Genomic DNA, 21,884 nt, shown 5'->3' on the forward strand with positions numbered 1-21,884 from the left:
TGCGTGATTTTCGCGCAGCCGCCATCATTATGACACTCCGTTTGGATGTTTGTAAACAGAAAAGAACGTGGTGCTTTTCTGTTTTCATTCATCCTTTACAGTGCTGTTGCGCGAATCACGCGCGTCCCACGGAATTGCTTCCATGCGACATGCGTGGTTTTCACCCACCCATTGACTTCAATGGGTGCGTGATGTGCGAACAGCGCACAAATATAGGACGTCGTGCGTTTCACGCAGCGGACATACGCTGCGTGAAAATCGCGCACCTGTCTGCACGGCCCCATAGACTAACATAGGTCCCTGCGACGCGCGTTGTACGGATGTATAACACGCTCGTGTAAATGAGCCCTAATCGTATCACCCCGCAGAATAAAGTGAATATGTCATTTATAGCGCACGGTGAACGCTGTAACAAAAATAGAATAAAAAAACAATAGTAGAATTGCTGTTTTTTTAGTCACCACGCCACCTAAAAATAGAATAAAAACTGATCAAAAAGCCGCATGCACCCCAAGAAAACTACAATGAATTCCTCAAGGGGTCTAGTTTCCAAAATGGGGGCACCTTTTGGGGGTTTCCACTGTTTTGGTACCAGAAGACCTCTTCAAACCGTTTAACCCCTTAATGACCGGGCCATTTTGCACGTTAATGACCTTTGGATTATTTTTTGTTTTTTCACGGTCGCATTCCAAGAGTCGTAACTTTTTTTTAATTCCGTCGACATAGCCGTATAAGGGCTTGTTTTTTGCGGGACGAGTTTTATTTTGTAATTCCACCATTTTTAGATGCTTATAATATATCGATTAACTTTTATTAACTTTATTTTAGGAGAGAATTGAAAATAAGCAGCTATTCCAGCATTGATTTTCACGTTATAAATTTACGCCGTTTACTATGCAGCGTAAATAACATGTTAACTTTATTCTATGGCTCGGCACGGTTACGGGGATACCAAATATGTAAAGGTTTTATATGTTTTCCTACGTTTGCACAATAAAAACCCTTTTAGAAAAAAATTACTTGTTTTTGCATCGCCGCGTTCCAAGAGCCGTAAAGGTTTTATTTTTCCGTCTATGTGGCCGTATGTGGGCTTGATTTTTGCGGGACAATGTGTAGTTTTCATTAGTACTATTTTGGGGTACATAGGACTTAGATTAATTTTTATTTAATTTTTTATGGTGGGAATGGGAGAAAAGAACGAATTTTGCCGTTGTTTTTTTGGACGCCGTTCATCCAGCGGTTTAATTAATGTGTTAATTTTATTGTTCAAGTGGTTACGATCGCGGGGATACCATATATGTGTATGTGTGATTTGTTTTGACACTTTTACTTTAAAAAAAACACTTTTTGGGCAAAAAAAGTAGTTTTATTTGATTTTCACTGTAATTTTTTTTTTGTTTTTTCACCAACTTTATTTAACGGATTGACATTTTTTTTTTAGTCCCACCATGGGACTTCACTATGCGATGTGCCGATCGCATATATAATGCTTTGGTATACTTCGTATACCAAAGCATTATTGCCTGTCAGTATAAAACAGAGGGAGCTCCCTCCCTCTGTCAAACACATTAGATGCCGCTGTCACTATTGACAGCGGCATTTAATGGGTTAAACTGCCGGAATCGGAGCGCGCTTCGATTCCGGCAGTTGCAGCAGGAGCCAGGCTGTGTATAACAGCCGTGCTCCTGCCGCTGATCGTGTGGGTACACTGGCAGTACCCGCGCCATCACAGGACGGATATATCCCTCCTCCTGCGCGAACTAGCAGCTGCTGAGGACTGATATATCCGCCCTTCGGCGTTAAGAGGTTAAAAACGCAGATATCCAGTGATTTCAGCTTGTGCTATCAGTAATAGAATGAGAGCACCAAAATGAAGACTGAGATTGCAGAAGTTAGTAGAGCTGGGTGTAGTAGGCGGAGCAAGTGCACTGCTGCATGCACATTGCATGCTGGGACTAGAGCAGTGCATGCAGGGAGGAGAAACACAGGAAGAGAAGAGGAATGAACTTACTGAGCAAAACAAACCTCTCAAGGTAAACAATAGGGAGTAATGTTACTAAAACCATTTATTATCAAGAAAAAGCTAGACAGAGTGCACTAATATATTAATAGAGGAACATTGCATTGATTTAAAAAAAAAAAAAAGGATTGGAAAACCCCTTTAATGAACCGCTGGTCAGGAAATGGTGACTGTTATAAGGCTTCCATTCAATGTTGTTGACTTATTTTGATCACTTCTTCTTTAAACTTTTTTTTACTGCATTCTTTCTGGATGTAACTTTCTCCAGCTGGTCTCCCTCCCCCAGGGTAAGTATTGAACTCCCCATGGCTTCACTATGTCTGTGCTGTCGTTTTTACATCTATAAAAAGGGACAGCAGTGATGACTTTGTCTGTTTCATTGACCAGGAGATATATTGTGTTTTCACCTTTATTTTACATTGTAAAATGTATTTTGAATATTTTTCTCCAAAAATTCAAAAAAAAGCTGGAAAGCAAGAAAGTAAAGGCAGGTAAGATGAGAGAGGCACATGAATGGTCTAGGTCTTCCCTGATGTGGGTATAATTTATACAATAGTTGTCTTGAGCTCATCAATGGTTCTCTTTCCTGACAAAGTCTGATCCTGTATAGAGGAAGCATTGACTGAAATTACAATTTGTGGATTTTTCTTACAACTTTTGTTTCTCCACATATAGATAGCAAAGCCGTGATACTAATTTTAACCCTTCCTTTAATCTATAGTCTATATACAGTATAAGGCAGGTAAATCCCACTAGCAGCTCTCATATGATCATATGAATAGGACATTTTTTATAATTATAAGGGGTAGTGTGACTAAATTCCGCACTTCAAAGGCAGAACTTGAGGCTTCTGAAGGGTCAAAATGCAAAATCTGTATTATGAACATCAACCTAACATGTGCCATTTATATTACTTGTGTCAATATTACAAAAATCTATTTTGTCATATAATTTGGCACCTATAGACTTTTATGGGGGCTACTGCACTTTCATATGACTCCCATTTCATACTATAGCATATAGAGGCTTTCTCTCTTGGATACCATACAAATTGTGTATTATGGAGGTAGAGTATTACTTCTAGGGGAGAATACCTCCATAATAAGGTGCTATATAAATGTACCATGCAATAGCCCACAGAGTGCCTACAGCTCCATAGGCTACATGTACTCCATGTAACCCTGTACAGTCCCCTGCACACAGTCATGCATATGAGACCTAGAGAAGATTAAGTAGAATATGTCATTAAGGAGTTGTATGAGATTAGAAAAACATGGCTGCTTCTTTCAGAAATAGCGCCACTCTGGTCCTTTGGTTGGGTCTGGTATACAGTGGAGGAAATAAATATTTGATCCCTTGCTGATTTTGTAAGTTTGCCCACTGTCAAAGTCATGAACAGTCTAGAATTTTTAGGCTAGGTTAATTTTACCAGTGAGAGATAGATTATATAAAAACAGAAAATCACATTGTCAAAATTATATATATTTATTTGCATTGTGCACAGAGAAATAAGTATTTGATCCCCTACCAACCATTAAGAGTTCAGCCTCCTCCAGACCAGTTACACGCTCCAAATCAACTTGGTGAATGCATTAAAGACAGCTGTCTTACATGGTCACCTGTATAAAAGACTCCTGTCCACAGACTCAATTAATCAGTCTGACTCTAAGGCCTGATGCACACGACCGTGTTCGGTCCGTGATATACGGTCCGCATGTCGGCCGCTTGTCCCGGACCGTACAAAGTACAGGGAGCCGGGCTCCTAGCATCATACTTATCTATGACGCTAGGTGTCACTGCCTATCCACGTAACTACTGTCACACACTAAAACATGATTACAGTACGGGACAGTAGTTCCGCGGACAGGCAGTGACCCCTATCGTCATAGATAAGTGTGATGCTAGGAGCCCGACTCCCTGCACTGTGTTCGGTCCGGGACATGCAGCCGACATGCGGACCGTATATCACGGACCGAACACGGTCGTGTGCATCAGGCCTAACCTCTACAACATGGGCAAGACCAAAGAGCTTTCTAAGGATGTCAGGGACAAGATCATAGACCTGCACAAGGCTGGAATGGGCAACAAAACCATAAGTAAGACGCTGGGTGAGAAGGAGACAACTGTTTGTGCAATAGTAAGAAAATGGAAGACATACAAAATGACTGTCAATCGACATCGATCTGGGGCTCCATGCAAAATCTCACCTCGTGGGGTATCCTTGATCCTGAGGAAGGTGAGAGCTCAGCCGAAAACTACACGGGGGGAACTTGTTATTGATCTCAAGGCAGCTGAGACCACAGTCACCAAGAAAACCATTGGTAACATATTACGCCGTAATGGATTAAAATTCTGCAGTGCCCGCAAGGTCCCCCTGCTCAAGAAGGCACATGTACAGGCCCATCTGAAGTTTGCAAATGAACATCTGGATGATTCTGAGAGTGATTGGGAGAAGGTGCTGTGGTCAGATGAGACTAAAATTGAGCTCTTTGGCATTAACTCAACTCGCCGTGTTTGGAGGAAGAGAAATGCTACCTATGACCCAAAGAACACCGTCCCCACTGTCAAGCATGGAGGTGGAAACATTATGTTTTGGGGGTGTTTCTCTGCTAAGGGCACAGGACTACTTCACCGCATCAATGGGAGAATGGATGGAGCCATGCACCGTCAAATCCTGAGTGACAACCTCCTTCCCTCCACTAGGACATTAAAAATGGCTCGTGGCTGGGTCTTCCAGCACGACAATTACCCGAAACATACAGCCAAGGCAACAAAGGAGTAGCTCAAAAAGAAGCACATTAAGGTCATGGAGTGGCCTAGCCAGTCTCCAGACCTTAATCCCATCGAAAACTTATGGATGCAGCTGAAGATCCGAGTTGCCAAGCGACAGCCTCGAAATCTTAATGATTTACAGATGATCTGCAAAGAGGAGTGGGCCAAAATTCAATCTAACATGTGTGCAAACCTCATCATCAACTACTAAAAATGTCTGACTGCTGTGCTTGCCAACAAGGGTTTTGCCACCAAGTATTAAGTCTTGTTTGCCAAAGGGATCAAATACATATTTCTCTGTGCACAATGCAAATAAATATATATAATTTTGACAATGTTATTTTTTTTTATTTTTTTTACTTATATAATCTATCTCTCACTGGTAAAATTAACCTAGCCTAAAAATTCTAGACTGTTCATGTCTTTGACAGTGGGCAAACTTACAAAATCAGCAAGGGATCAAATACTTATTTCCTCCACTGTAGCAGCTCAGCACGCAGGAACTTGAAATCCAGACAGGAGTGGCACTTTTTCTGAAAGAAACACAAAATGTTATAGTATTTTATATTACTGCTAATATATTTATTATAATTTAAGATTTCATTCAGAATTTTTTTTTTTATTGTTATGACAAATGGATTAATGTCAAATTACATTTAAAATAGAGTTTAAAAAATGTATAATTTTTACTTTAATATGTTATTTTTATTTTACGTTTAATTTTTTTATGACGTTTAATTCATCATAATAGTCATTTTCTTTAATGTTTGAGGAAGTTTTCTTATGGAAATAAATATGTTGTAATTATTTATTATAATTTATTATCAATTTTTAATCAATTATTTTCAAATTATTATTATTCTTTTTTAGGTGGAATATTTTAAAGCAAAACTGAGAAATGACTGCAAATGCGTAAAGTTTATCCGACTAAAATATTTTTGACAAAATGAATGTGCGACATCACAATTTCAGTGTGGTGACGGAGATACTGCTCCTGGGGTTTCAGAGATCCCAAAACTTAAATCTATTCATCTTTCTTCTGCTGCTGATCATCTACAGTGTGACTGTATGTGGAAACCTCCTCATCATTCTAGTGGTGTCCTACAGCCGGTCGCTCCACTCTCCCATGTACTTCCTCCTCACACAACTCTCATTATCAGATATCCTACTCTCCACAACAATCATACCCAACACGCTCCGTGTCGTGTTATATGAAGGAAGTTTTGTATCTTTTATCGGCTGTCTGATACAATTTTATTGTTTTGCAGGCACCATAGCATTGGAATGTCTTCTCCTGACCATGATGTCCTATGACAGGTATCAGGCCATCTGTAACCCTCTACATTACAACTCCGTCATGGACCTCAAGCTTTGTGTAAAAGCCATTCTGTTATTTTGGTTGATAGCTTTGGTTGTTGTTTTGATATTTGCCTTGACAATAGGTCATTTAGACTTTTGTGGACCAAACATCATTGACCATTTCTACTGTGATCTAGACCCGATTCTTGAACTTTCCTGCTCAGACACGTTTATAGTGAAAATAGAAGATATAATACTGATTATACCACTGGCAATTTCTCCTTTTACTATTATTATGGTTTCCTATGTGTATATTATAACCACCATACTAAGAATACCATCGGTAACTGGGAGACAGAAGACCTTCTCCACTTGTAGCTCTCACTTGACTGTTGTATCTGTGTTTTACTTATCTCTATTTATCATCTATTTATTCCCAAGTCAAGGCGGTGTTAAGAAAATTTTGTCTCTTTTCTATACAATTTTAACCCCCCTTTTTAACCCTATGATATACAGTCTGAGCAACAGAGATATTAAGCAGGCTCTTAAGAAGCTGTTAGTTATCAAGACTTCTGTGTTCTAGATACTTTTTTTATTTGTAACTCAAGTACACACAAGATCTTGGGAAATTGGGTTTGTGGGTTCATATGGGGTTCTTTGGGGAGGTTATAACATATACAGATATCTGCTGGTAGCTGATTATTTTGTTCTAATAATTCTGTTCATATTCTGTTCTATTGGTAAGTCTCACAAGGCCACAACATTCAGACCCTTGGGGCTCTACTGGACTAAATTTAGGTCACCAAAGGGTTCGTTGGTAATCTAAGTTCAGTTGAGGGGGTCTAAGTGTTGCAGCTGTGATCAGTCCTTAATGCAGCTGTATAAAAGCCTCTGTAATCCACTTGTACAATATAACTAATTCTTCCTAAGGTTGGTCTTTTTCTATCACAATTATATTACATGTTTGCATAGAAACTTTTATCATGAAGAATAACTATACCTGTTCATGCAAAAAAATAAATCCCCAAAACTTTACTTTTAGCTCTTCCATGAATGAGGAATGATTGACATGTTGGATTCCTTAGTAACCCAGGAAACATCTAACATAAGTGTAGCGTTTCCATCATCACAATAGATTTACAATAATTAATATTTCAGTTTCAATATTTTTTTAAACTTTTTTAAAAATAAGTACAGTGAAACTAAGACAACTGCCTAATATTGCGATGAAGAATGGGCTGGTCCTCTCTAAGAAGATAACCTGTATACATAGTATATCATAGAACTATAAATCTGGTCTAAAGGGGTAGGTTTCTCCCAAAAAATATTATGAAATTAGTTAAATGAGAAACATAAAATAAAACCAGGCAGTCTTTCACATTGCAGAGGAATTTTGGATCACTATTCTCTGCTTTAGTTATGCCACAATATGGGACCTGCCCATTTAAATGGTTTATCTCATTAAAAAAAATCCCTGTCCAGACATCCTATTAGGGCATAGAGGGAGGTTTCCTGCTTTATGAGCCAGACCCAGTTTGGAAGAGCAGCTTTTATTGTGGCGGACTCCAGCCATCCATGTATTACGGGGATGACCATTCATTTGAATGACCGCCATGTAATACTACAGTTATTTTGCAGTGGAAGCTGCAGGAGCCGGGACCCATGCCGATCAGCCAATCACCAGGTCGACTCCATACAGAAAATGTTTGTCTCTGTTGAGGCATCGCCTTTAAAGTCTTTCCACAGCGTCTCAATGGGGTTCAAATTATGAATATGACTACTCCAATATGTTAATTTTGTTTTGAGCCAATCAGGGATTGACAGTACTTTGATTTAGCCGTTCTTTTAGCAGAAGGTGGAAAGGGAATCCCATCAATGCTTTATGTCATGTCCAGCACACTGTCCACTTTGATCCAATATCTTCTACAGTATATTTTCCAGATTTTATTTCCAGTTCTGCTTGCCAAATCATCAAACCAGTCAGTATCAAACATCTTATAGAATTCAGTTGAATATTGGTCTGCTGAAAGGGGCTGTTCTGTTTGGAAAATACATTTCTGTTCACCATATTAGAGATAATTCTGAGATAATAGAGGGGGGTCCTCTGTCCTAGATCTTCAACTCTTGGCCAGAGGGGAAAGCGGCTACAAAGATTGTTTCTCACTCTGGCGGACCAGTCCAGCTTTACTCAGACAGCCCACTGATATGAATGGACACTATGCACTTCTTTGATCCCGCAGAAGTCCGTGTTTCAAGGGTGCATGAGCAGGCTTCCACGTCACATATAGAAAAATGTAGTAATCCAAAAATAGGTTTAAGGTTTCAGTCTATATATTCGACCATCTGCAGACACTACAAAATTAATAATATAGACAGAAATCAAAAATAGTAAGATCAAATCCACAAATATATACATATATACATTCAATATCAATCTTCCTTAGGCTTAGGTGGAGATAAATTGAAGTTCACATACTGGTATACAGAAGTTTATCTATCTCTAGATCTAATTTGTTGTTGTTTGGCATAGCAAGCAGGGTAGCCCGCTCTAAGGCCCCATGCCCACTTCAGTTTTTTCCTTCAGGGTGCTATCCGTTTTGTCACTGATAGCACCCTGAACCCATTAATTTCAATGGGGCCATGCACGCTTCAGTTTTTTTGACGGTCCGTTGCTCCGTTCCGATCCAAAGTAGAGCATGTCCTACTTTGGTCCGAGATTCCGTGACCGTGAGGCCCATGCAAGTCAATGGGGCCGTCCAAAAAACTGAAGGCACACGGAAGGCATCCGTGTGCCGTCAGTGTGTGACGGAGCCGTTGCCTAGCAACCACCGGGCGGGCAGAAAAACATTACAAAAATATTACACTAATTGGCAGCCACTTGTCTCTATCAATCACTGATAGAGAAAATAGGCTACTGATTAAAAATAAAATAAAAAGCATTTCATACGTACCCGGTCATTGTCTTGGTGACGAGTCCCTCTTCTTCCTCTAGTCCGACCTTCTTTTCTGACGCGGCAGCCTGTGATTGGCTGCAGAGGCGGTCACATGGGATGAAGCGTCATCCCTGGAGGCCGGCCTTCTGACGTCATCCTGATGTGCGTGACCGCCACTACAGCCTGTGATTGGCTGCAGCGGCGACATGGATGAAACGTCATCGCTGGAGGCCGGACAGGAGGAAAGTAAGTATGAACTTATTATTATTTTTTTATTACATTAAAATTTTATTTTCCGCGCGCCGAGCATGGTACTGTCAAGGTTGCTGAAAGAGTTACGGCCGATCAGTGCAGCCCATTAACACTTTCAGCACCCTGGACAGTACCATGCCCGGCTCACGGAAACGGAAACACGGAGTGCACACGTGAGTGCACACGGAAATCACCCGGCCGCTAAAACGGGTACACGGACCCGTCAAAAACGGCCGTGAAAATGGTGATGTAAGTGTGCATGAGGCCTTAGTATTATCAAGGCGTTACAAATAGGCTTCTACCTGGCTATACACGCTGCGCCTCATGACTTACACATTATCCCACCATGTTTCACACACTTGCACTCCACTATTCATTTATTTTTATTTAGGCACTATACTCATTACTGCCCCCTATATTTCACTCATATTATTATCACTTGCACATACACAATTAATTTATTATTTTTTACTACACATCCCATGCACCACACACCACTCCCCTCAAGACTAGTGGGAGTGGCTATTATTTAATGCACCTGTTCACTCTCCTTCATCAGCATTTCAGACCTGTCTGTGTCCTTTTGTAAGTATGGCCTTTTTTTGAGTTTTTATCTAATTTACAATGTATGGATCATTTTGAATTCATAGTACAAAATGTGTTTATGGGAGAGGAAAACATGGAGAGAGTAACTGTGATATGACATTGGTACAGAGCACACATTGAGGTGGTTACTAGTAACAAAGCCATGACATCTAAGGAAAAAATAGAACTGTATATCCTACAATTTGGTGTCAGTAATTACTGAAATGAATAGAATGATAGTACTAAACAAAAAAACAAAAAGAATACATATCTCTAAATTGGTCCACACAGTGTACCCAAACTGGCCTAGTATGAGCAGTGTGTCAATAATAAAGTCAAGAATGGGTGTGGCCTGGATGCCGAACGGAGCGGTCGCACTTCTGTGAGCTCTGCGATTTGACCTCTTAGCTACTAACTAAAGCGACTGTCATGGGGTTCGTTAGGTTAATGCATGATCAACAGAGTCAGTGAAGACAGCGCAACTCCAACAGGATTTATTGTTTTCAATGCTGACAGACCAGGTCGCCTTTAATGCAAGAACAGCACACAGTCCACAAAATCAGGCAAACACAGGAAACTCCTCAGAGCGCCGGCCTCAGCTTCAGCGCTCCTGAAGGTCTAAATCCAAAACCCCTATCCTCCCCAGGACAAGCCCTTATATACCCCTCAGGGGAGGAACATCTTGGCAGTTTCTAGTCACCATGATTGTTATAATGACTTTAGTTTGTATTTCTACTGTCTGTATGTGAGTTGTGGTCTTTTGTACTAGTATGTGTATTGCTCGTCTATTGTCTGCCACAGCCAGGATGAGAACATAGTGGGCGAGATAAATGGATCTGCTTGGTTTGCTGGTCTGCACACTAGCTGAGTGATGGTGGTGCCTCCTGATGATCCCCTTGTGGAAACTGGACAATGAGGACACTTTATGTCTTGTGGCTGCACCTCTGACTCATCTGATTATCCATATGCTGGAGACACGACCTGTGGTACGTGATTACAAAATCATTCCTCTCTGCTGAGGGCTCACAATAAACCACACATAGAGCACCATCACAACCTCTCCCCTCATACAATAAGTGAACTGGCAATGTAGCCCACACAGGCCGCTGGCCTCCTCACTCGTACTCTACACTGATCCACATTTGACAGTTTATTATAGGACCGCAGAATAATTCTGAACAGTTGCCGTGTTCCTCGATCGGCTCAGAGGGGGGTGGCAGTCTTCTTGTCGGGACAGTCCATCAGCGTTCTGGTGTTGGCTTCCCCATTTGTGTTGGATGGAGTAGATGTAAGGTTGTAAGGACAGGCTCCACCGCAGTAATCGTCCATTTTCCCCTGACACTCGGTTCAGCCATGTGAGGGGGTTGTGATCCGTTGCAGTTGTAAAGTCTCTGCCATGCAGGTATGGCTGTAACTTTTTGAGAGCCTATATGATGGCAAGGCACTCTTTTCAATAGTAGCATAGGCAACTTTCCGATCCAGTAGTTTACGACTGATGAAAGCAACTGGATGCTCATGCCCAGCCGCATTTATCTGGCTAAGAACTGCTTCAATTCTGTAGGTGGACACATCGGTCTGCACAAGGAACCTGCGCTTGTAGTCTGGTGCAGGGGCAGTGGTGAGAGCCGTCTTTAATGCTACAAAGGCGTCCTCACAGGCAGGTGCCCACTTCACTATCCTAGGCATGTTTTTGCGGGTCAGGTCATTAAGGGGCTTTGCCAGGGCACTGAAATTAGAAACACATTTTCGGTAGTAACTAACGGTCCACAAAAATGCCAGTACTTGTTTCTTAGTTTGATAGGTAGGCCAGTTGCTAATGACTTCCACCTTGGCAGGCTCAGGTCTTAGGGTCCCACCTCCGACTCTGTGCCCCAGATACTGCACCTCAGCCATCCCCAACTGGCATTTATCAGGGGAATTGTCAGTCCTGCTGCAAGAATATGGTCTAGCACTATGCCCAAGTGTTTAAGATGTTCCTCCCATGATGTGCTGAACAATGGAAATATCATCCAAGTATGCACAGGCAAAGTCCTGACATTGTTCTAACAGCCGGTCTACCAATCTTTGGAAGGTTGCTGGGGCATTTTTCATCCCAAAGGGCATTCCCGGGAACTCAACGAGTCCAAAGGGGGTAATAAACGTAGATCGCTCCCGGGTGTCCTCTGTTAGGGGTATCTGCCAATACACCTTGCTCAAGTCTAATGTAGTAACAAATCGAGCAATGGCCTGCCGATCAAGTAAATCATCAATCCGGGGCATCACTATTAGTGGCATCGTTTAGGCACCGGTAATCTACGCAGAATCGCGTTGTGCCATCCTTTTTGGGCACCAGTACTACAGGGGAGGCCCAGGGGCTCTGGGATGGCCTAATAATCCCAAGTTGTTTCATGTCCGCCAGTTCACTCTTGATCCTGTCCCAAACAGCCTTTGGAACTCGGTAGTGGACCTGCTGGATGGGGCGTTTTCCTGGAGTTTCCACATGGTTGTTGGTGAGAGTTGTCCGTCGAGGGGCTGAAGAGAAAGCGGAAGCTCTCTGTCCCAGCAAGGCGAGAGTATCACCCTTTTGGATATCCGACAGATGGAGTCCCAGGGGCACTTGGTCCAGAGTACCCCCAGCTCGAGTCAGATGTAGAAGGTCCAGGGGGGACTTGTCTCCTTCCTTATCACTAGAGGGATAGCATATGGCCAAAACAGGCAGAAACCGGTCGTGGTACTCTTTCAGCATGTTGATGTGGACAGTCTTTTGTCACCGGCCACTAAGGTCCGTGGCAATCACGTAGTTAGTGTCATTAAGTTTTAGGATAACTCGGTAAGGACCATTCCATGTTGCTTGCAGCTTGTTGGCAGGGACAGCGATAATCATGAGCACTTGTTGTTTTTCAATAAACTCACGGGTCCTAGCTTTCCGTTCATACCAGGTCTTCTGGCATTACTGCGCCTCTTGCAAGTGTTCTTCAGCCAAGGTGGTTAGTCATGTAAGGCGATCTCGAAATTCCAGAACATAAGGAATTACAGATATTCCAGTGTCGGTGATATCTCCCTCCCAGTATTTCCTTAGAAGAATCAGGGGCCCATGGACCTACCGACCATAGAGCAGTTCAAAAGGAGAAAATCCGGTTGACTCTCGGGATACCTTCCGGTAGGCAAACAGGAGATGTGGCAGGTATTTTTTAGGGTTTCGTTGAAACGTTCACACAGTCCATTGGTTTGGGGTGGTATGGGGTGTTGCGAATGGTTTGAATGCCACAGGTGTGCCATAGAGACTGGACCAAGTCTGACATGAACTGAGTACCTTGATCTGATAGTATTTCACTGGGGAACGCTACCTGCGTGAAGATAGTAACAAGAGCCTCTACTACCTTCATGGCTGTAATTCTGGACATAGCCACGGCCTCAGGATATCGGGTGGCATAGTCCACCACTGTCAGGATACCTTTGGACGGGCGCCTGGGTGTCGCATCTGTTGGCACACATCACAGGTACGGCAGTATCGAACTACTGATTGCGAAACGCCAGGCCAGTAAAAGTTGTGGGTGAGTCTTTTCTCTGTCCGTTTCCTACATTTATGACCCGATAAGGGGATGTCATGAGCCTGTTGGAGTAGCTGCAGCCTATACTTTTTAGGAACAATGAGTTCCCTGGTAGTCACTTAAGGGATGACCCCACCCCGGGCCTCTACTAAGCGATAATACAATCCCTTATCTGTGGTGATCCTATCCCCATTCTCTCCCTCCTGCCCAGTGTCTGCCCTTAGTTTAATAGCTGCCAAGGTCGGATAACCATGTATTTCTTGCCTAAACTCTTTCCTGCCCCAGAAGGCTCCCAATGTAGAAGCAGTAGATGCAGCTCTTACCAGTTCGATTGGGGGTTGTGGAGGCTGCTCCACGGTCAATTCCGAAACTCTCTGTGCATGGGCAGCTTGGTGTCGGGTGACGGCTCCCACAAAATGGCACTGTAATTCCCCAATGTCATTCCCAAGGACAACATCCACGGCAAGTCCCCTCATAACTCCAATCCAGCACTGCCAGTGCGATGGGTATTGCTGGGCCTTGATGGCTTGCCTCTAGCCGAACCACACAGTGGTCAGCAATGGTCAGGAATACCCCAGTGTCTCTAAAGCCAGTCACCTTGTATCCATCAATCAAAACATCTTGCACATGGTGCTGCCTTTGCTCTGGGTAACTTTGCGCAAGGGGCTGAATGCCATATATGCCAGAGGGGATCTTCGTGGTGCAGGGTTCGGCAGTCCACTCTGGTGGGGGTGGTGGTAACTCTTCATCAGGTAGGATAGAGTGCACAAGATGCCCAGGGTGAGGGGGGGAAAGGAATTTCTTGAGGAGCACCTGGACTGTAAGTGGCCAGTCTGACCGCACCCATAACATTTCCTTTTTGAGATCCCTCCATGTCGCGGTCAGAATTGTGGGGTCCCCAGATTTGTTGGCATGGTTGTCATTAGCCTGCGGATGGGTTGAGGGGCATATATGACAGGAGGTGGCCGGGGGGCTGGATTAGGCTGAAGTTTATTGCCCACAGCCTCCTCCACTGATGTTTGATGGTAAGTGCCTCATCAGCCAATGCTGCAGCTCTATTCAATGTTGGTGGCTTACGTTCCCAGACCCATTCCCATATTTCCTGGGGGCACTTGGCATAAAACTATTCTTTCAGGATCGCTTGCAGAATATCGTCCACAGGGAAGGCGCTTTCCGCTTCCAGCCATCTCCGACACGCCTGGGACATTTTATGGGCATACATCCTAAAAGATCCTCCGGCAGTACAGGGAAGGTCCCAATGGCCCAATGTGAGTTTGGGGTGATGGCATAGTAATCCAAAATAGTTTGTTTCCCAATGTCATAGTCCCGATTCCACTGTGCGTCTAGGGTCTGGTATATTTCTCCGGCTCCCCCTTCAAGGAGACCCACTAAAACACGCATCCAATCAGAGGTGGGTACATCCAGCAGGGCACACTGCTGTTCAAAGTCCTGGAAAAACCCTTCCATATCCCCATTTTCCTCATTAAACGTCTTGAACTCCTTCCGGATGACACATAAAGGCTGCTGGATTCTCTGGTTCTCACCCCAGGTAATATTCTGCTCTCTTTTGACCTCTATTGCAGCTTGTCTCTGTTTTGCCATGCGAGCAGCTTCCAACTGATACTCTGGAGTAACGACTGGTCCCAGAGCTGCCATTTCCTCCACGTACCACAACAACCATTGGCTTTTAGTGGTAAGAGCCCCTGTCTCCAGAACATGTCCATTAGCCACCTGGGAGGAGGTGATTTGGAGGTGATTTCACCAGTAGATCAATTAATGGCTCTTTAGACAGTCCCTGGTAGTTCAGGCCAAGTTCTCTGGCTCGTTCTTGGAGACTAAGTATGGTTCAGTTCCAGAACGCATTTGCTGGGTGGTTCTCCATGGTGCTGCGATCTGATGATCCCACTTCTGACGCCAGTTGTCATGGGGCTCGTTAGGTTAATGCACGATCAACAGAGCCAACAGGGCAACTTCAACAGGATTTATTGTTTTCAATGCTGACAGACCAGGTCGCCTTCAATGTAAGAACAGCACACAGTCCACAAAATCAGGCAAACACAGGAAACTCCTCAGAGCGCCGGCCTCAGCTTCAGCTCTCATTAAAGTCTACATCCAGGAGATCCCCATCCTCCCCGGGACAAACCCTAAGATACCTCTCAGGGGGAGGAACATCCTGGCAGTTTCTAGTCATCATCATTTGTTATAATGACTTTATTTTGTATTTCTACTGTATATATGTGAGTTGTGTCTTTTGTACTATGATGTGTATTGCCCAACTATTACAAATAGTAACTTGCAATCAGGACAAAACAGTCCATATAAAGATAGGAGAAGCCAAAGTATCAGGAATTAAACAGCACCTTACCCATCTCAATGGTCCTAAAAACCTGCATGACATGTGCAGGACCCCAACACGTGTTTTGCGATAGGTGCTTCCTCAGGGGGTGTATAGTGTCCTGTTGCAGCGATTGCTATTTAAATAGGGTATGTCACAGGTGTTTTAAGATTACATAGCGCCATTGAGTAATCGGCGCATATCCACTGGCGTAACCGGAAGTGAGGCATGCCCCACTTCCGGCCTCCAGTGCTGTAGCGCATGTCCGGGTTCCTGATACGTACCAGGAATTCCGGACATGCGCAGTGCACTATAGGAGGCAGGAACGAGGCAAACGTTACCGCCGGTCACACACAGTCACCTTCCACCAAGACGATGCCCCTAAGCATACAGCCAAGACAACACGGGAGTGGCTTAGGGACAACTCTGTGAATGTCCTTGAGTGGTCCAGCCAGAGCCCTGACCTGAACCTAATCAAACATCTCCGGAGAGACCTGAAAATGGCTGTCCACCGACGGTCCCCATCCAACCTGACAGTGCTTGAGGGGATCTGCAGAGAAGAATGTCAGAAAATCCCCAAATCCAGGTGTGCAAACCTTGTGGCATCAAACCCAAGAAGACTGGAGGCCGTTATCACTGCCAAAGGTGCTTCAAGTCCTGAGTAAAGTGTCTGAATACTTATGTCAATGCAATATTATACTTTTTCCTTATTCAATAAATTATCCAAGAACTAGTGTTCTGTTCTCACTTTGTCATTATTGGGTATTGAGAGCAGAATGATGGGGAAAAGTCGAATTTATTATTTTAATTTTTTTTTAGCATTAGCACAAGGCCACAAAATCTTAATAAATTTAAAGGGTCTGAAGACTTTCCGAATGCATTGGATAGGACAACTTATTCCTAGGTGAAAAATATAGAAAGCATTTGGAAACTGACTTCTTCTCCACAGAGACCTAACATTCATAGACAGCTCATCCAGGCAGCACCCAGCAAGGCTTTCTGAGAGGAAGAGGTAGGGGAAGAACTAGAGTTTGAGGCGAGAGAGGGGGAACGATTTTACAAAAATTTTTTTAGAACAAGGGTAGTTCCTTTCTTGACAAAAAAAAAAAATACAGCAACCATAACAGACCCCAATAAAGTCCATGGTGACCATTTGAATCTGTCAGAAGACAGATATGTCACAACTTATGATAAAAGCTATGACTCTAGTGTGAACAGAGACTTAACCCCTTCACGCTCAGCGACGTAATATTCCGTTGCGCTAACTATACGTTCGTGCTCAGCGACGGAATATTACGTCGCGGGGAAAATGCATCGCCATTTTCCACCGGCACATGCACGAGCTGTGACAGCTGCTGTTTCCGACAGCAGGCTATCACAGCTCAATACGCGAGACCTGCCGCGATGGTCCCGCCTCCACGATTACCACTATTGGTCAGTTAGTGAGTAACTGTCCAATAGTGGCGATCTGTCGCTTCACTTCCTCTCCCTGACCTAACATCCGCCATGAACGCCCTGTTGGAGATAGCGAGGCGTTCAGAGCGGTTGTGAGAAAGAGTGAGAGAAGAGAAAGAGTGAAAAAAAGTGAAAAAACTACTTTTCTCTGCTTCCCACCTCCCCAATCCACTACCCAGTCCTGTACCCTTCCTCTTTGTGTTCCCCCCACGTTTTTGGTCAGTGATCTCCTATCACTGACCACTTCTTAGTATTCAGGACCAATTTCTTGGTCCCTGGGGATTATTTTTTTCTTTTTTTTCTTTATAAAACAAAAAAAAATATAAAAAAGCCCCAAAAAACTTCATTTAGACAATTTAACTGGTTAGTTTAGTATTAGGGTTAGTTAGTGTCAGGGAACCATCAAAAAACGAAGTTAGGTATAGCGTCAGGGAATTTAGCATCAGTAATCCGTCACTGTAGTTAGATCTAGCGTTAAGGGTCCATCACCGTAGTTAGGTTTAGCGTCAGGGAAGCTCGGAATTATCTAGATAGGTTTAGTTTCAGGCACCCGTCACCGTAGTTAGGTTTAGTGTTAGGGAAGCTCAGAATAATCTAGTTAGGTTTAGTGTCAGGGAATAGTCGCCGTAGTTAGATTTAGTCTCAGGGAAGTTCAAATAAAATCTAGTTAGGATTAGAGTTAGGAACCCTCGCCCTAGTTAGGTTTAGTGTCAGGGAAGCCAACTCGTTCTATAAAAACATCATTATTTTTGGCTGGTTTAGGTAGCAGCCTATTGCTCCTAGTTAGGGAAGCAATCAAACATGTCCAATGGACAATTAGTGCCGAAAAGGCATATTCATTTCTTGCCTCCGACACAAAGTCGTCGGGTGGTGAGACTCTGTTTTACTTATCCACCTCCTCATCCAGTGATGAAGAAGAGGAACCCCCTAGGAGACGCCCCAGGACCACCACTGCAGTTGAAGCCCCCGAGCGAAATGACCCCACCGCAGTTCAAGCCCCCGAGCGAAGTGACACCATTTGGACCCCCACACCAGACATTTGTGAGCCCCAAATCCCAGAGTACACGGGCAGCTCAGGGATAAAATTTAATACGGCAGGGCTCAGTGAAATTGACTTTTTCAAGTTCTTCTTCACTGATGACTTTATAGATCTTATGGTCTCCCAGACTAATTTATATGCCCAACAGTATATTACTAAGGACCCCACATCATTTTATGCCCAATCCCATAGGTGGACCCCTGTAGATGCAGCAGAGTTGGGCAAGTTCTGGGGACTTCCCTTGAACATGGGGCTTCTGAAAAAGCCATCCATTAATACCTATTGGAGCATGGACATCTTATACCACACCCCGATGTACCGTATGGCCATGTCCAGGATGCGTTATGAAGCATTACTTCGCTTCTTACATTATACGGATAATGAGCAGTGCCCACCCCGAGATGACCCCAGTTTTGACTGTTTGTAGAAACAGAGACCCCTATTAGACCATTTCAGTGCCCGGTTTGCCAAAGCATACACCCCCGAGAAGTGTATTTCTATTGATGTGTCCCTTGTACATTTTAAAGGGAGGCTTCAATTCCGCCAGTACCTGCCGAGTAAGAGGGCAAAGTATGGCGTGAAGTTGTATAAACTGTGCGAGAGTGCATCAGGGTATACATATAAATTTGGGATATATGAAGGGAAGGACAGCAGTATTCATCCCCCAGAATGCCCCCCCCCCCCCTTACTGGGAATTAATGCAAAAATTGTGTGGGATTTGGTGCACCCACTGCTGGACCAGGATTACCACCTCTACCTGGATAATTTTTATACCAGTGTCCCACTCTTCAAGTGTCTCACTTTCAGAAGTACTGTGGCATGCGGCACTGCTAGAAAAAATCTGAGAGGCCTCCCTAAAACTTTGCTTGGGCAAACACGCAGAAGGGGTGAGAGCAGGGCACAATCTAGCAGCAATATATTGTGTGTCAAGCACAAGGACAAGAGAGATGTCCTTGTATTGACAACAATACATGGCCACACCAGTACCCATGTACCTGTACGAGGTACCAAGACAGAGACCCCCAAACCAGACTGCATCTTGGACTACAATAGGTACATGGGAGGGGTTGACTTGTCAGATCAAGTCCTGAAGCCCTACAGCGCCATGCGGAAATCGAGGGTGTGGTATAAGAAGCTGGCCGTGCACATCATACAGATGGCATTGTACAATGCGAACGTGCTACATCGATGTGCAGGCCAGAGGGGAACTTTCCTGGAATTTCAAGAGGTGGTTATCAAGAATCTAATCTTTAGGGACCAAGAAGATGTGGCACCCAGTACTTCTGGAAGCGAGGCCACACGCATCGTACCAGGGCAACACTTTCCAGGAGAAGTTCCCCAAACTGGCAAGAAGGGAAAAAGTCAAAAGAGGTGCAGAGTCTGCTCAAAGAGGGGGATAAGGAGGGAAACAATATACCAATGCGACACGTGACCCGAAAAACCAGGGCTCTGTATGAAAGATTGTTTTCGAATTTATCATACATCTCTTAATTTTTTATTTACCCTGATGCACTCCGCACAGCTTATCCCCCTCAACTTTCCCTTCTGAGCCCTGCCGTGTGCCCAGGCAGCTGATAACAGCCACATGTAGGGTATTTCCGTACCCGGGAGAACCCACATTACAGCTTATGGGGTGTAGATCTCCGGTGGCGCATGCTGGGCACACTATAACGGACACTGACATGCCATATATATATATATATAGAAAATTGCAAATCTCACTCTGCACCATCTGCTGCGCATTATCTTTTACACAGTACCTGTGGGGTCAAAATGCTCACTACACCTCTAGATGAATGTCTTAAGGGGTGTCGTTTTTAAAATGGGGTCAGTACTCGGGGATTTCAACTGTTATGGTACCTCAGGGTATTCTGCATACATGACTTAGCACCAGAAAAGCTCCTGGAGGCCAAATGGTGGTCCTTTCATTCTGAGCCCTGCCATGGGCCCAAACGGCAGTTTATCACCACAAATGGGGTATTGCCGCACTAAGGACAAATTGGGCAACAAAATGGGGTATTTTGTTCACTATGAAAATAAGAAATTTTGATAAAAAATTACATCTTATTGGAAAAAATTTCATTTATTTAATTTCACAGCCCAATTCAAATAGGTGCTGTGAAAAAACTGTGTGGTCAAAATGATAACAACAACCATAAATGAATTCCTTGAACGGTGTAGTTTCAAAAATGGGGTCACTTCTGGTGTGTTTCTATTGCTTTGATACCTCTGGGGCTCTGCAAATGCGACATGGCACCCGAAAACCAATCCAGCAAAATCTGGACTCCAACAAACACATAGCGCTCCTTTCCTTCTGAGCCCTCCCATGGGCCCAAACAGCAGTTTATCAACACAAATGGGGTATTGCCGCACTAAGGGCAAATTGGGCAACAAAATGGGGTATTTTGTTCCCTGTGAAAATAAGAAATTTTGATCAAAAATTACATCTTATTGGAAAAAATGTCATTTATTTAATTTCACAGCCCAATTCAAATAGGTGCTGTGAAAAAACTGTGTGGTCAAAATGATAACAACAACCATAAATGAATTCCTTGAGGGGTGTAGTTTCCAAAATGGGGTCACTATTGGGGGATCCCTACTGTTTTGGCACCTCAACACCTCTTCAAACCTGGCATGCTGCCTAAAATATATTCTAATAAAAAAGAGGCCTCAAAATGCACTAGGTGCTTCTTTGCTTCTAGGGCTTGTGTTTTAGTCCACGAGCGCAGTAAAGCCACATGTGGGACATTTTTAAAAACTGCAGAATCTGGACAATACATATTTAGTAGTATTTCTCTGGTAAAACCTTCTGTGTTACAGAATTTTTTTTTATAAACTTGAAATTCAGCAAGAAAAATGAAATTTGCAAATTTCACTTCCACTTTGCTTTAATTCCTGTGAAACGCCTGAATACTTTGAGGGGTCTAGTTTTTAAAATGGGGTGTTTTATGGGGGTTTCTAATACATAGGCCCCTCAAAGCCACTTCAGAACTGAACAGGTACCTTAAAAAAAAGGCTTTTGACATTTTCTTAAAAATATGAGAAATTGCTGTATATGTTCTAAACCTTGTAACGTCCAAGAAAAATAAAAGAATGTTCAAAAAACGATGTCAATCTAAAGTAGATATATGGGAAATGTGAACTAGTAACTATTTTGGGGGGTATAACCATCTGTTTTACAAGCAGATGCATTTAAATTCAGAAAAATTCTATTTTTTCAAAATTTTCTCTACATTTTGCAATTTTTCACTATTAAACACTGAATATATCAACCAAATTTTACCACGAACATGAAGCCCAATGTGTCACGAGAAAAGAATCTCAGAATCGCTTGAATAGGTTTAAGCATTCCGACGTTATTACCACATAAAGTGAAATATGTCAGATTTGTAAAATGGGCTCTGAGCCTTAAGGCCAAAACTAGGCTGCGTCCTTAAGGGGTTAATACAGGGGCGTAGCTAAAGGCTCATGGGCCCGGGTGCAAGAATTCAGCTTGGGCCCCCCTACCACTCCCCAACACCATCATCATCATCAGACCCCTGCGCGCGCCTATGCCCAGACGCCTTGCCCAACAGCCCCCATAGTATAATGCCCCCACACAGTATAATGCTCCCATAGCTGCCCCCACACAGTATAATGCCCCATAACGTATAATCCCCCCCAT

General features: G+C 43.4%; 1 protein-coding gene across 1 annotated transcript; it reads left to right on the plus strand.

Moving 5' to 3' along the window:
• Positions 1–1,972: 1,972 nt before the first annotated feature.
• LOC142748467 (olfactory receptor 11L1-like) lies at positions 1,973–7,022 on the plus strand. The gene is made up of 2 exons (XM_075855561.1): positions 1,973–2,033; positions 5,663–7,022. The coding sequence occupies exon 2, from the start codon at positions 5,739–5,741 to the stop codon at positions 6,672–6,674; it is 936 nt and encodes a 311-aa protein (XP_075711676.1). The 5' UTR covers positions 1,973–2,033; positions 5,663–5,738; the 3' UTR covers positions 6,675–7,022.
• Positions 7,023–21,884: the final 14,862 nt, after the last annotated feature.

The sequence above is a fragment of the Rhinoderma darwinii genome, chromosome 3, assembly GCF_050947455.1.
Source record: "Rhinoderma darwinii isolate aRhiDar2 chromosome 3, aRhiDar2.hap1, whole genome shotgun sequence".
In the NCBI taxonomy this organism is placed as follows: Eukaryota; Metazoa; Chordata; class Amphibia; order Anura; family Rhinodermatidae; genus Rhinoderma; species Rhinoderma darwinii.

Coding starts and splice junctions, on each gene's coding strand:
- LOC142748467 (XM_075855561.1), top strand. CDS start 5,739: ATGAATGTGCGACATCACAATTTCAGTGTGGTGACGGAGATACTGCTC.